This window comes from Peromyscus eremicus, chromosome 8a (genome assembly GCF_949786415.1).
Source record: "Peromyscus eremicus chromosome 8a, PerEre_H2_v1, whole genome shotgun sequence".
NCBI lineage: Eukaryota > Metazoa > Chordata > Mammalia > Rodentia > Cricetidae > Peromyscus > Peromyscus eremicus.
The window spans coordinates 15,129,673-15,142,091 of record NC_081423.1 but is presented as its reverse complement, the minus strand read 5'-3'; the positions used below and the strand labels follow the sequence as shown (position 1 = coordinate 15,142,091).

General features: G+C 43.6%; 1 protein-coding gene across 3 annotated transcripts in view; it reads left to right on the top strand.

Annotated features, from left to right (window-relative positions):
- The window catches only part of Fbxw11 (F-box and WD repeat domain containing 11), a 101,159-nt gene that overhangs the window by 35,489 nt on the left and 53,251 nt on the right, over window positions 1–12,419 (top strand). The window contains exon 2 of one of the 3 annotated variants that reach the window (XM_059270231.1): window positions 1,834–1,935. The exons of the other annotated variants lie outside the window; for them this stretch is intronic. Within the exon in view, the coding sequence (XP_059126214.1) occupies window positions 1,834–1,935 (102 nt within the window). The remainder of the gene's footprint in view (window positions 1–1,833; window positions 1,936–12,419) is intronic. 3 annotated transcript variants of the gene reach the window in all.

Below are 12,419 nucleotides of genomic sequence, written 5' to 3'. Positions count from 1 at the left end.
ACTGCCAATAAAGAAAAACAAAAACAAAAATGCTAAGAGAATCCTGAATTGAACTATAGAGGCTATTGGGAGTTTATTTACCTTAACTAATCCAGGTAATGAACATGGGGTGTGGGGCTTTCTCTGACCACACAGTAACTCATTCTGATAGAACTAGTGTGCATAATAAATAGTTCCTTCAGGTAGAGAGCTTGCTGCGGTAGAACCAGCCCGCATTCCTGAGAACCTTAGACAAGATGGTGTTTTGTAGATCACCTGTAGACCGAGATAGGATCTGCCCTTCAGGAGTGACCTGAGAGTTTACCGTGACAGTTGTCCTAATAGGAACCGGTCAGAGGAGCTCAGTAAATGGCAGCCACTTCCACCATATTTTATAAAATGTGCTCAGGTCTTTCTGTGGTTTCTTTTCTATGTTGTGGAACTGTTGAGCAACAAAGCCTGTCCTGGAGCAGCAGACGCTTTGCCACCCCATTGACCGTGCTAAGCCTTTAATCAACACTCAGGCTGGAAATGTGTGGTGTTTGCATTGCTTAGAGAAATGCACCGTAGCTTCCTCCGTTTGTTTTCTCTGGTTTTGTGTCCTGGATTCATAGGCCCTTTCTAAATAACCTCAGTATATCTACCTTGTGAGTGAGCTGTAACTAGTGAGCAGGAAGTGCTGGAGCCCAGGTCTGTCTGTTTCAAGCAAAGCTCTCTTGGTTTATAATCCACTCATACTGATCGTAGAACGTTCGGCAGTGTAAGCCTAGGAGTGGCAGTGGCCCATGCCTTTAATCCCAGCACTGGAGGCAGGGATAGGCGGATCGCTTGAGTTTGAGGCCAGCGTGGTCTACAGAGTGAGTTCCAGAACAGCCAGGGCTACAGAGAAACCCTGTCTCCCCCCTGCCCCCAGTATATGTATAAAGCTATAGTCTGATGGTTACTGTATATTAGCTATAATATATGCTCACTTTCACGGTACATTTTCTTAGTTCCTTTGAAAGCAGCAAGTTTTCTTGTTTTGTTTTAAGGGTGGAATGGAGTCAGTGAGTTAAGCTTTTAGTTCCTAGTCTTGCCACCAAGTTTGTAAAGTCCAGAGTGAAAAGTTCCAGGTCACAGAACTCGGAAGAATGCAGAGATGTCGATGACACTGAAAATGACCTGTGTTTCAAGCAGTTTTAATTGCCTGTATCTATCACTTATCTGTCTTGTTCCTTTGCCTCATTCTCTTAAGTCTCCTGCAGTTATACTGTAGAGAAGTGTAAAACTGAATTGGCATAATGACTGTTGGGGTCACCAAAGGGTTTCCATAGAGGCATCCTGGTCTTATGGAAAGAATGTGGGATTTGATCGCCAACAAACCGAACCTTAAAGTCCTGGCTCTTCCCTCCTAGGCTGTGTGTCCTTGTGCAAAGTATTCAACACCCGAGTCTCCGTTTTCTTATAGTGTAGTGTTGGGGTAGGGGGTACATTCAGAAGGCCTGCTATATAGTTTCTTGAGCAATTGTATGAGAGAGACCCGAATCCCTTACTCTTAGGGAATTGTCACACTCTCTTGAGTGGTCTTGCTTTACTCTCAAACTCATAGTTCCCTCTAGTGGGTTTTCATGTAAGCATTCTCTCCCTCTTGATTCTGTTTACTGTATCCTGTGAAATGAATGGTTGGCAGTACAAAATCCCTGTCCGCAAGACAGAAAGGGCCCTGCTCCCCAGGGTTCAGGAAACTCAGGACCATCCCTGCCCTCTAAACTGCATGGGTGCGCCCCTGCCCCGACTAACACTGCCTGTGTGAAGGAGTGACTTGTTGCGACCTCTAACTGCTTCTTCTCTTCCTTCCTTTTTGTCATCCTGCAGTGTTCTGTGCCAAGGTCTTTGTGGCTAGGCTGCGCCAACCTGGTAGAGAGCATGTGCGCACTGAGTTGCCTGCAGAGCATGCCCAGTGTCAGATGTCTCCAGGTGCCTCTCTTCTTTCTTGTTGTAAATGTGTTTTTACGTATGCCATGAACATTTGTTGAAACTTGCAGTAGTGTGTTTAATCCAATGTTAAGTCTGCTAAATGTTCTGTGTAACCCTCTGCTTTCCTCCAGCCTGGACACCCCCTGAGGAGTACTAAGAGGGCCCTTCCGAGCAAACGGGTCTCGAAGGGCCCTTTCTTGCTCTCCTTTTCTGCTCCTGCCTTTTAATTCTCCCCCGCCCCACTTCAGAGTTGTGATTCTCATGTTTAATAGTTAAACCTTTGAACAACAAAACAGACTATTCTGATATCTCCCATTTGGCACCTTTAACAGTTTTGAGTTGGGAGGGTTTCATAATTGAAATGATGATTTTTCTATTTTGAAATATCTTTTGGTTTGCCTTTTCTTCTCCATTCCAAAGGGGGTGGGAATCACTAGTTAACATTATTCTATAAACCTCAAAATGAGGTTTATGAAGACCACAGCTTTATGCTGCTGGGAACCATCTGTTTGAGCCAATTTCAAAAAAATGGCCAGATGTAATACCTGTCCACAGGGTCCACCCCGTTTTCCAGGCCAAGGCCAGCAGAGAATTCCACAGATAAAGTAATATTGGGTGGGGCTGTTGGAGGGGTGGGGGTGGGGTTGCTTAGGATAACACTGTAGCAGGAGTGTAGTTGGTGACCTCTCTTGATGACTTCTGATAAAACCAAGGCCAAAACCATCATGGCTTTACCTGGGAAAATCTGTTTAGAGAGTGTGTTTAATTAAATGTGTCAGTAGCAACATCAGCTTTTACTACTGCATAGTTCATACAGTTTGGTATAGTGTTCTTTTAAAAGCAGTGTTAAATTCTTGGTGTTCTGCTGATACTGCCCAGATTTTAGGAAACGAGTTAGAGGGATATTGATGCCATGGATGATTTCACTGTTCCTTCTCAAGGCTTTCTATTCATGTGTACAGTCTTTAAATGGTGCCAGGGGTTTGGAAGGAAGAAGTTTCTTTTATATTGATGTTGGGCTCTTCCTTGCTTATTGCCAGCCTCTGAGTAGCACTGGTGTGGTAATTGATTGAAATTGCTATCTTTAGAAAATTGTGCTTCATTGACAGAGAGCTGGGGTTCTACGGAAGAAGATAGGTCCGAAGTCTAGGGTACAGTGTTTCTTTCACTCCGGCAGACAGTATTGCAGTGCTCTCTCTCTCTCCTTAGCACCACGGAATGGGCATTTGCATTATAAAAGTCTGTCTCTTCAATGGGTGCTTGAGGGCTGCCCTTGATTTGTGGCGGGCTGACCCAGTTTTAGCCAGAGCTGGCAGTACACGTAGGGAAGAATTGTACTTATGAAGTTATTAATCGGAGGTTTTCTTTGCTGTATTCAGTTAAAGTAATCAGGCAGCATAGGCACCAGTCCGTGTGTGGGTCCTGGTGCTTCGAGTTCGCTGGAAGTGCTTGGGAGTGGGAGGAAGTATGGGTTCCTGAAAACAGGGAAATGCCTTCAAAATTCTTCAAAGTCACCTTCCTCTGAGGAAAAAAGATGAAATGTTGCCTTCATTGGACCTTGTTTCAGTGATTGGGAGCAATATTGCTGTTAGATGCACGTAGGGAGTTTTGATTATTAAGCTTTTACTTTGACTGGCCTATAATAGAGGGCATGCAGCTTAGTGAAATGAACAAGGGCCTTGCCGATTGGAGTTAGCAAGTCATTATTTTGTTCCATGTGAAAATGAACCTAGAAGATTTCTTTCCTTTTCACTTATTGTTTTATGTATTGTTGTTGGTTACAATTTTAAACAAAAAGTGTGCATGTAGAGTTTTACTTTTTACTTTTCTTTTAAAATGTAGTTCTTGTTTTGATTTTTGGTGGAGATTGAACCCAGGGCCTTGTGTACTAGGTAAGTGCTGTGTCACTGACTGCAGTCTTGGCCCTTTGTTCTTTGCTGCTGTCCCCAGGCAGCACCTGTTGATGGACTCCATGTTTGTTCCCTTACAAAGATGGCTTTCCTTGGCGCTGGATGTCATTTAAAAAGGCTCTGGAAGAGGGGAGAGCCGTGTTGACTTTGCTTGGGCTGTAGAGGTCTGAAGTTGACACACTGGACCAGTAGTAACCGCAGCTTTCAGCCTGTTGTCCCGTGTGGCTGGCTGTACTTTCTGAAAAAGCAGGAGTGAATGTAGTCATTGTAGCTAGGCATACTTTAGCGAGTGCAGATTTTGCTGGTGGAGAGGGTTAGCAGAGTCTTTTACCAACGCTGTGTGCTTCACATCTGTCAGCTTTGGGACAGCCTTGTGAGGTGCAGGTGTTACTGTCCCCTTTTCCTCATGCAGCAACTGAGGCAGATGATGCAGCCAGCAGACTGAGATGCTGTGCGCTGACTGACTTAGGTTTAGAGGGCTGTGAAGTGCCGCAGCAGGCGTTTGAGGTCCAGGCTGCCTCGGTGCAGACTCTTCCCTCTGTACTGGTTTTTTTTAAATTTCCCTCTTTCTGTTTTTTTTTTTTTTTTTTTTTTTTTTTTTAGCATAGCTTCATTTATGGAAATTGTACTAATGATATATAATGTATGGTTTGTTTAGTCATTTATTTTAACATAAAAGGAGAAAAGCTTGCTAAATTCAGACGTCCCCTTTGCCAAAATGAACACTCCTGAATCTTAGAGCTAGGAAGCCTGAGTAGATTTCTGAGAATTTAATGCCATGACTATGTTTCTGGTATGTTCCCCAGTGTGTAGATGAGAGGCACAGATTTGTTCCCTGCTGTCAAGGAACTTACTGCAGTAAGCAGAACCACAAGTGAAAATCCAGACTGAACTGCAGATGGAGAGAGAGAGAAAGAGAGAGAGAGAGAGAGAGAGAGAGAGAGAGAGAGAGAGAGAGAGAGAGCGCTCTGAAGGTAGCTAACCACATATGCTCATAGAATCATATTAAGCAGTGTAAGTTTGATCCACTCTCCATGTTCTACAACAGTTAGTTGGCTTGGAATGCCTGAATGTCTCAGAATCTAGCTGAGCTGAGTCAGTAGTCCAGGTTTGACTAGTTGGTTCTTAGATCAGATAATCCAAGAGCACTGATTTGCCAGGACTCTGGCATGATTAACATTGATGACCATACCTTTTATTTTCTCCCTTCTATGTGTTGTGACCTAGGATTCTTGTTTGATTTTTGGTGCTGAGGATTGATTGAACCCCAGGCCTTACATGTGCTGGCCAGGCATTCTCCCACTGAGTCATACCCCTCCCCTTCACTGGATCTTCTGTGGAGAAGTGACCTGGGCTGCTGCTTTGTGTATGAAGTTAAAGAATTGGATTGACTTGCCTAAGTTATATATTTATTTAACAGAACTGGGTTATGAATCTAGAACTGCACGGCTGCCCCAGACTGTAAGGCCAACTGCCTTCTTTAACTTGGCAGCAATCATTTTAGAATTGAAACAAATTCCCCTTATTTTTAATGTCAAAACTGAAAAGCTAAACACTGAGTATAGAACCTGAGTATCTGTGGTAGACTGATAAGTGACGGTGTTCCTTAGGGTAGGAATGCTTGTTGGAAACCTCAGTGAGGATCATGTGACTCAGATTTCGGTGCCTCCTTCCTAGCTGCCTTTGTGTAAAAAGAACAGTGAGCCTGAGGGCTGGGAATGCTACCTTTCAACCGGATGCAGCTTCTGGGCCTGGAGGGAGTGAGGTGCCTTGAGAGCTGCAGGTGGTCTCCAAGTTGGTAAACCCAGATTGATCTTCTGCTAGCTTGAGCTGGAGCCTGTCCCCCTTTTGAATGAGTGAAGGAAGGTAGTTCTTTACCCTGCACAGGTTTTTACCAACCAGGGAACGATACCAAATGCCTCAGGCTGAAGGCCTGCTTCTGAGGGGTGGAAATCCGTTTCTTTGCTTGTAGGGAGTTCTCTATTGAAGAAGAAACCGTTTCGTTTGTAGTTCAGGGCAAGTTAAAGGGAAGCTAGAAGACCAGGCAGATGATGTGGCCCTTGTTTTTTTTTTTTTTTTTTTTTTTTTTTTCTCTCTTGTTCAGATCCTATGCCTCTGGCCCAACAGTGGACTCCCCTGATTTTTTCCTGTCTTTTTTTCTGCTAAACATTGAAGATTTGTTATTTCTTATGATTAGTCATTGCACTTCAGGTCTAAAAAAATATGAAGGCTTGGGATGTGACCTTTGGAATTTCTCAGTGTTAGAGTCTTTAATGTTTTATGAGCATTAAAAAGCACACTTTTCAGCCGAGCGTTGGCATATTCCTTTAATCCCAGCCCTCTGGAGGCAGAGGCAGGAATCTCTGTGAGTTTGAGGTCAGCCCTGGTCTACAGAACGAGTTCCAGGACAGCCAGGGCTACACAGAGAGACTCTGTCTTGAAAAACCAAAATAGACAAACAAACAAAAACCCAAATAAAACAAAACAAACAAGAACAACAAACTACTTTTCCTTTCTATAGGAAACTGCAAAATGCAAGTGCTCAGGCTGGAGATGTAGCTGAATTTAGCTCTCACAAAGCCTTGGGCTAATTCCGCGTAGGTCAAACAAAACAGCTACTTCCCTTCCAAGTGCACCTGTGACCTCACTACCTGTCACCACCTTTATTTCACTTGCAGCCACCCAGTTATGAGGATGGCTGTGTCCCAACGTCCCAAGGAGCCCAGTTTGATATTCAGTCAGCAGAGGCTCCGAAGAGGCTGGGCATTGTGTTCCTTCAACTCTTCCTTAGCCAGTATACCTCTGGATTGATCTTTTCTCCAGAGGATTTTATTTGAAAACTTCTTGCTGTGAAACTTCCTAAGTATATACAGACACTAGTCTTAATCATCTTGAGCAATCTTCAGACCTCCAGCTTTGCCGTTTTCTGGGACACTTCAAAGCAAACCTAAGATGTTGTAACTGGGAGGAAAAGTTTGACAAATAACTGATTTCTGTCAGCATTTAAACATCTAAAAATATAGTTAAGAATGAACAGGAACAGTTGGTACTGAAGGCTATAAAAAGGCCCATATTATGGTGGTGTGTTTTTATAATCTCAGTACTCGGGAGGCCGGGAAGTGTAGGAAGGTGTGGGAAATCTCGTTCTCCTCTCTTTCACCCCATTGTTGCAAGGATGGAAAGACAGGCCTGCCAGTGCTAAGCATGAGTGGCGTGGCATCCTCTCCCCCCCCCCCCCCAGCTGGGGTTGTTAGGGAGTTTGGGGCTAGCCTGGACTACCTAGACTCTAACTCAGAAAGCCGACATACACAGTGCTGGCAAGACGGCGGGGGCAGGGGGGTGTAAAGATGCTTGTTTCTATCTGCTTCCTTTTAGAAAGAGAGGACTGACTCCCACAAGCTGTCCTTTAACCTTTACGTGTCTCTCCACTCAAAAAATACGTGCTAAAAAATATCTCAAGTTTTACTTGAGGAATTGTCACTTGTCACATGCTGGTTCCCATTATACTTTGAGTTTACATGCAGATGGCCACACTCTAGTACACTCTTCAGCTGGCGCTCCGTGTCAGTAGGGAGACAGGAACACTGTATCTTGCTTTCCTTTAGTGACAACTGATGCATTCCAGAGCAGTATTCATGGTGGATAAAGCTTTACAGTGTAATTTAGGGCAAGGAAATAGGTAAATAGGCCTTAAGACTACATGAAAGTGGGTTGTTTTTTTTTTTTTTCCTCTTTGGAAAAAAAAATTGTGATATAAACCTCACACTATATAGCCATTTGTTGTTTGTAAAACTGCTGATTTTATTTCTCTTGTTGGTTTATAATTGTTTATTTTATGAAGTGACATCTTTTCTCTGTCGAAATTTAGATAGTAGTTAATAATAAATAGATGTAGATAATGAAAATAGGTAATAAAATAATAGATAATACAGAAAAAATAATTTAGCTATATTTATTTTATTGTTCATTCTGTGATATTTTTGCCTTGACCTTTTATTTATGTTACATATATTTTGTTTTATGAATGTTCATGTTTCATATTGCATTCTCAATAATAAACTACTTTTAAATATAGTTAACTGAAAAATATGGTACGTATTAGTGAACTTGAGTACCTCTATGTATTTTGCTTGTTCGTTGAGACAGGGTCTTATTGAGTATGTAGTCCAGGCTGTCTTTGAACTCCTGATTCTTTTGTCTCAGCATTCTTTTGCCTGAGTGCTGGGATTACAGGCATGACCCACCAGGGCACATTTTAAATAACTGTTTGGCTTGATCATCTAGGTTATAATAAGTTAATCAGTCTCTTATCAGTGAACATTGAGGTCATTAAACTTTAATGTGTATTCATGATTAATTCCTAAAGATACTCACTGGAAAATTTTGAATTTTCCAAAAGTTCCTATCAGCAGGTTTAAAGTTCAGTGGAAAGGTTGTCTGATATGATTGTACAGAAATACTGCCTAGTGCGAACTATTGAAAACCTAGGAACTCATGAAGAATAAACTTAAAACTACCCTTTGTTGGAGACTAGAACGCTGGATGGCTCAGTGGCTAAGAGCACTTGTTTTTTCCGGAGAACCTGAGTTTAGTTCCCAGCACCCAGAGTGGGTGGCTCACAACTGCCTGTAACTCCAGCTTTAGGGGATCAGACACTGTTCTGATTCCTGTGCACACAGGCACACGTGTGGTATATATGCACACACAAATAAAAATAGAAAACTCCAAACCCTTAGTTACTAACAAACAAACACACACACACTTTGTTTGTTTTCCCCCAGCAGCAAATATTTATGATATTCTTACTTATGTAACTTACTATCACAGGGTCTAAGAAAACAGGAATGTGTGAAACAGACAAAAGGCTTATTATTTGAGAAGCACATTATTGTGTGTATTTATTTGTTTGTAGTGCCAGGGAAGGGGCTGAAGCTTCCTTCCTGCTAGCAAGCATTCTCCCACTGAGCTCCGTTCCCAGCCAGAAACCTCTCTTCATGTTAGTGAGAGAGAATAGGAGGAAGGGGACGCCAGCGTTCCGTGGTACTGAGTGCTCAGCTTTGGGAGATGGCTTCAGTTTCCCAGGGATGAGTAGAAGCCCCTGAGAAGGCCTTTGAGTGAGCACAGGAGGAAATAGTGAGCAGGCTGACAGCAAGGCCGTGGGTGAGAGGATCCCACAGTGTAGAGGTCTGAGTGGGAGCATCTGTGTTGGGAGAGCAGCAGAGGCTGCTGGGTGTGGAGTAGAGGGACAGTAAGAGGTGAACTCAGGATGGAAGAAGACAGGGCAGTCCTGGAAGCACCAATCATCAGCTAGGGAATCAGCAGAGGATTTTTACCACCAAAAAGCCATCTAACATCCCAGCAGGCTCCCTCTGGCCACTGTGTCACCCCGAGATGAAAAAGGAATCAGGGAGACCAGTTCTAGGCTGACCAGCATGCCGGCCAGCATTTCTCCAGAGCCATGGCATCAAAGGAGACAGGAAAGAGGCGTGAAGAACCAGCCCGCCTGAGTGTGGGGCTGACAAGTTTGAACTTTGCAAGGCAGGCAGGATTTTCCTGTCTCCCCTGAAAACCCTCTACCACAGGGCTTTGCATTGATTGGATGAGGCTACCTTACATCATGGGATAACACATCAGCTTTACTGTGAGTTCACTGGTTGTCTGTGCTAATCATATCTGAAAAAGTGTTTTCCCAGCAGCAGCTGGCTTAGTGTTTGAATAGACAAATGACCACCATAGCCTAGGCAAGAGGATGCATAGAAGTGGGGATCACAAAGCCACACCTGGGGGAGGGGTGCCAGGTGGGAGCTAGTTAAGCTTAAGTGGAGACAGAGACAGTTGTGATACAGGGAAAAGAGAAAAAGAGAGAGTTACTTCAGCAGACATGCTGCCAGTCTGGTCAAACTAGTGTCGTTTATAGGGTCAGTACCTGAGCTGATTGGGACTGTGGTTGGCTCCGAAGATGAAACTATCTGCTCACAGCAGTGGAGCAGTACTTCATAAAGAATCATTCTGTCTAGTTTATTGGTGGAAACCATTCAGTGTGTGGAGAACTCAACAGTCAATGAATGTACCTGCATACACAAGTTCCTGAGCTGCCCCTCTGTACACCTTTGTAAACCAGGCACTGTTAGGTCTAATTTATTTATTTGTTCGTTCATTCATTCATTCACTCATCTATTTAATTATTGGTTTTGTTGAGGTAGGTTCTCTGTGTGTATTACTGGCTGTCTTGGAACTCACTTTGTAGACCAGGCTGACCTTGAACTCACAGAGATCCACCTGTCTCTGCTTTCTGAGTGCCGGGATTAAAGACATACGCCACCACCACCTAGCTAATCTTTTAATGATTTATTTTATGTGCATTAATGTTTTGCCTGCATGTATGTCTATGTGAGGGTGCCAGATCCCCTGGAGTTACAAACTGTTGTGAGCTGCCACGTGGGTGCTTGGGAATTGAATCCAGGACCTCTGAAAGAACAGCCAGTGCTCTTAACCGCTGAGCCATCTCTCCAGCCCTGTTCTGTCTGTTTTATATGTGAGACAATTGCAACCGAGAGGGGGAAGGGAGGTGCCAGGACTGAAGGAAGCTATGCTCTGTTCTTAGGAACCTTGTTGCTTGTTAAAGTACAGTCATTGCAGTCTTGTCTGTATTTGAGGTTGTGAACAGGCTTTTCAAAGTCTTGGGCTGGTCATGCATGAGAAGTGCTTCTATGTCACTGTGGGCAGGTAGCTCAGAGGACCCAGTGTCTGCTCTGAGGTCTTTACACTGATGTCCTGCTGGCCGCTGCTCCTTCATGTTTGATTTTTTTTTTTTTGGTAGCACTTAGTGCTGGCTGAAATTAGATTGTTGGTTTGTTTTTTTCTGTCCCTTGCCACACCCGCCCCATCCCAATCCAGGTTCTGAGAATAAACAGGTCATATTTTCAGGCTTATTGCTTGGTAAACAGGCTTGTTTCTGGACTAGTTCCTGGCAGGTAGTAGGTACTCTGTAATTACTCAAATGACTTAGGAGTGGGCACAGTCAACTGGAATGAGAGGGAAGGGTTCTGATTCTGTGGTCTGGTTTTCACTGGGTTGCATAAGCAGGACCACTTTGGGCTTGGTTTTCTGAGCTCTGTAAATTTTAGTATTTCCGTGAGTTGGAAAGTAACCTTGGAAGAAAATTGATTTTGCTTTTAAGCCAGTTGTAATTTTGTTTTGCTTTTAAAAGTAATCTTTTCTGAACTGTATAGTTAATAGTAGAGAATTGGGGTAAAAATGGAAAGTGAGGGAGGTGACATACTTCATATTGGCCTTTTTTGCTTTAGTTTTGAATCTATATACATGCTTTACATGTAGTTGAGACTGTTCTATGAGTTTACAATCTTCATTTTTCTTCATGCCTTGTACACTTACTTAGGTATAGGTGTTTTGTTGTTGTTTGTTTTGAGACAGAGTCTATGTAGACTGGCTGTCCTGGAAATCACTGTGTAGACCAGGTGGGCTTTGAACTCACAGAGATCCTCCTGTCCCTCCTCCAGAGTGCTGCGATTACAGGCATGTGCCATCACTCCTGCCTACTTAGGATGTTTATTCTAGCCTTTTCCTATAATTTCTCATGACGTAATTTGAAAGCATCCCTCGATTTGGTACTTATCAAGGCACTCAGAGTCTTGTCGTTGTTATTGTAGAATGCAGGTCACCTCTTCCCTGCCTTCACTGGGACTGCTCAGGGCCAGCTGGGCAGAGCTTGCCACCTGGTTCTCCTTGTGAGCACATTTCACCAAACCCTCACCAAGGTGGCACATGATTATTTTGAGAAGTTTGAAAAGCCTGTTACCCTGTGGCATCGGAGTTGACGGACTTCATGACACATGGCAGCTCTTCACTCCAGCAACTTGAGTATATGTTGAGTCAGCTGAAGTCATGGCCTATGAAAGAAGATCTTTTGGATACACTTGGCCATGAGAAAGAGCCCCAGAGACATTTTCAGGCACACAGCTCTGCCAGCAATAGCCCAGGCCTTCTGACTGAGCTACCCGGGCACTGTGTCTAGAGTTTTGCGTTGATAATTCAACTAGAATGGCACCATTCACAAATACTTAAGATGCTGTACTCTTTCCTACATTTTGTACCAGCCTGGGGACCCCTGTAGTCTATCACGCTGGCAGTCCTAGACAGGGTGCGTGTAAACATGCACTGCCCTATGTAAGGAAGCTTCCTGCCCCTTGAGAAAGCCAGGCATCCTTTACTGGAGTCTGCAAAATCACTTTTATCCTAAGATAATTGTTAGCTGCGTCATTTGAAAGAAAGAGCAAAAAAAATTAAAATCTCTCATCTTTACAACAACAGGAAAATTAAGAGTTACAGTAATAGTATCTGTGCTGACAGCTAGGAAGGAATCATGGAGTTTCAAGAAAAAAGACTTTCTCCAAAGAAAAATTGCTCCAGGGAATCTTGTAGTCACCATAGGAAGTATCAGGGATGCACTCCTTACTATCATGGATGGCCTGGGGAGACACATGAACCTAGTGTCCTCAGTAAGCACTGGCCCGAGGTGCTTCTTTGTGTGTGTGTGTGTGTGTGTACACACCT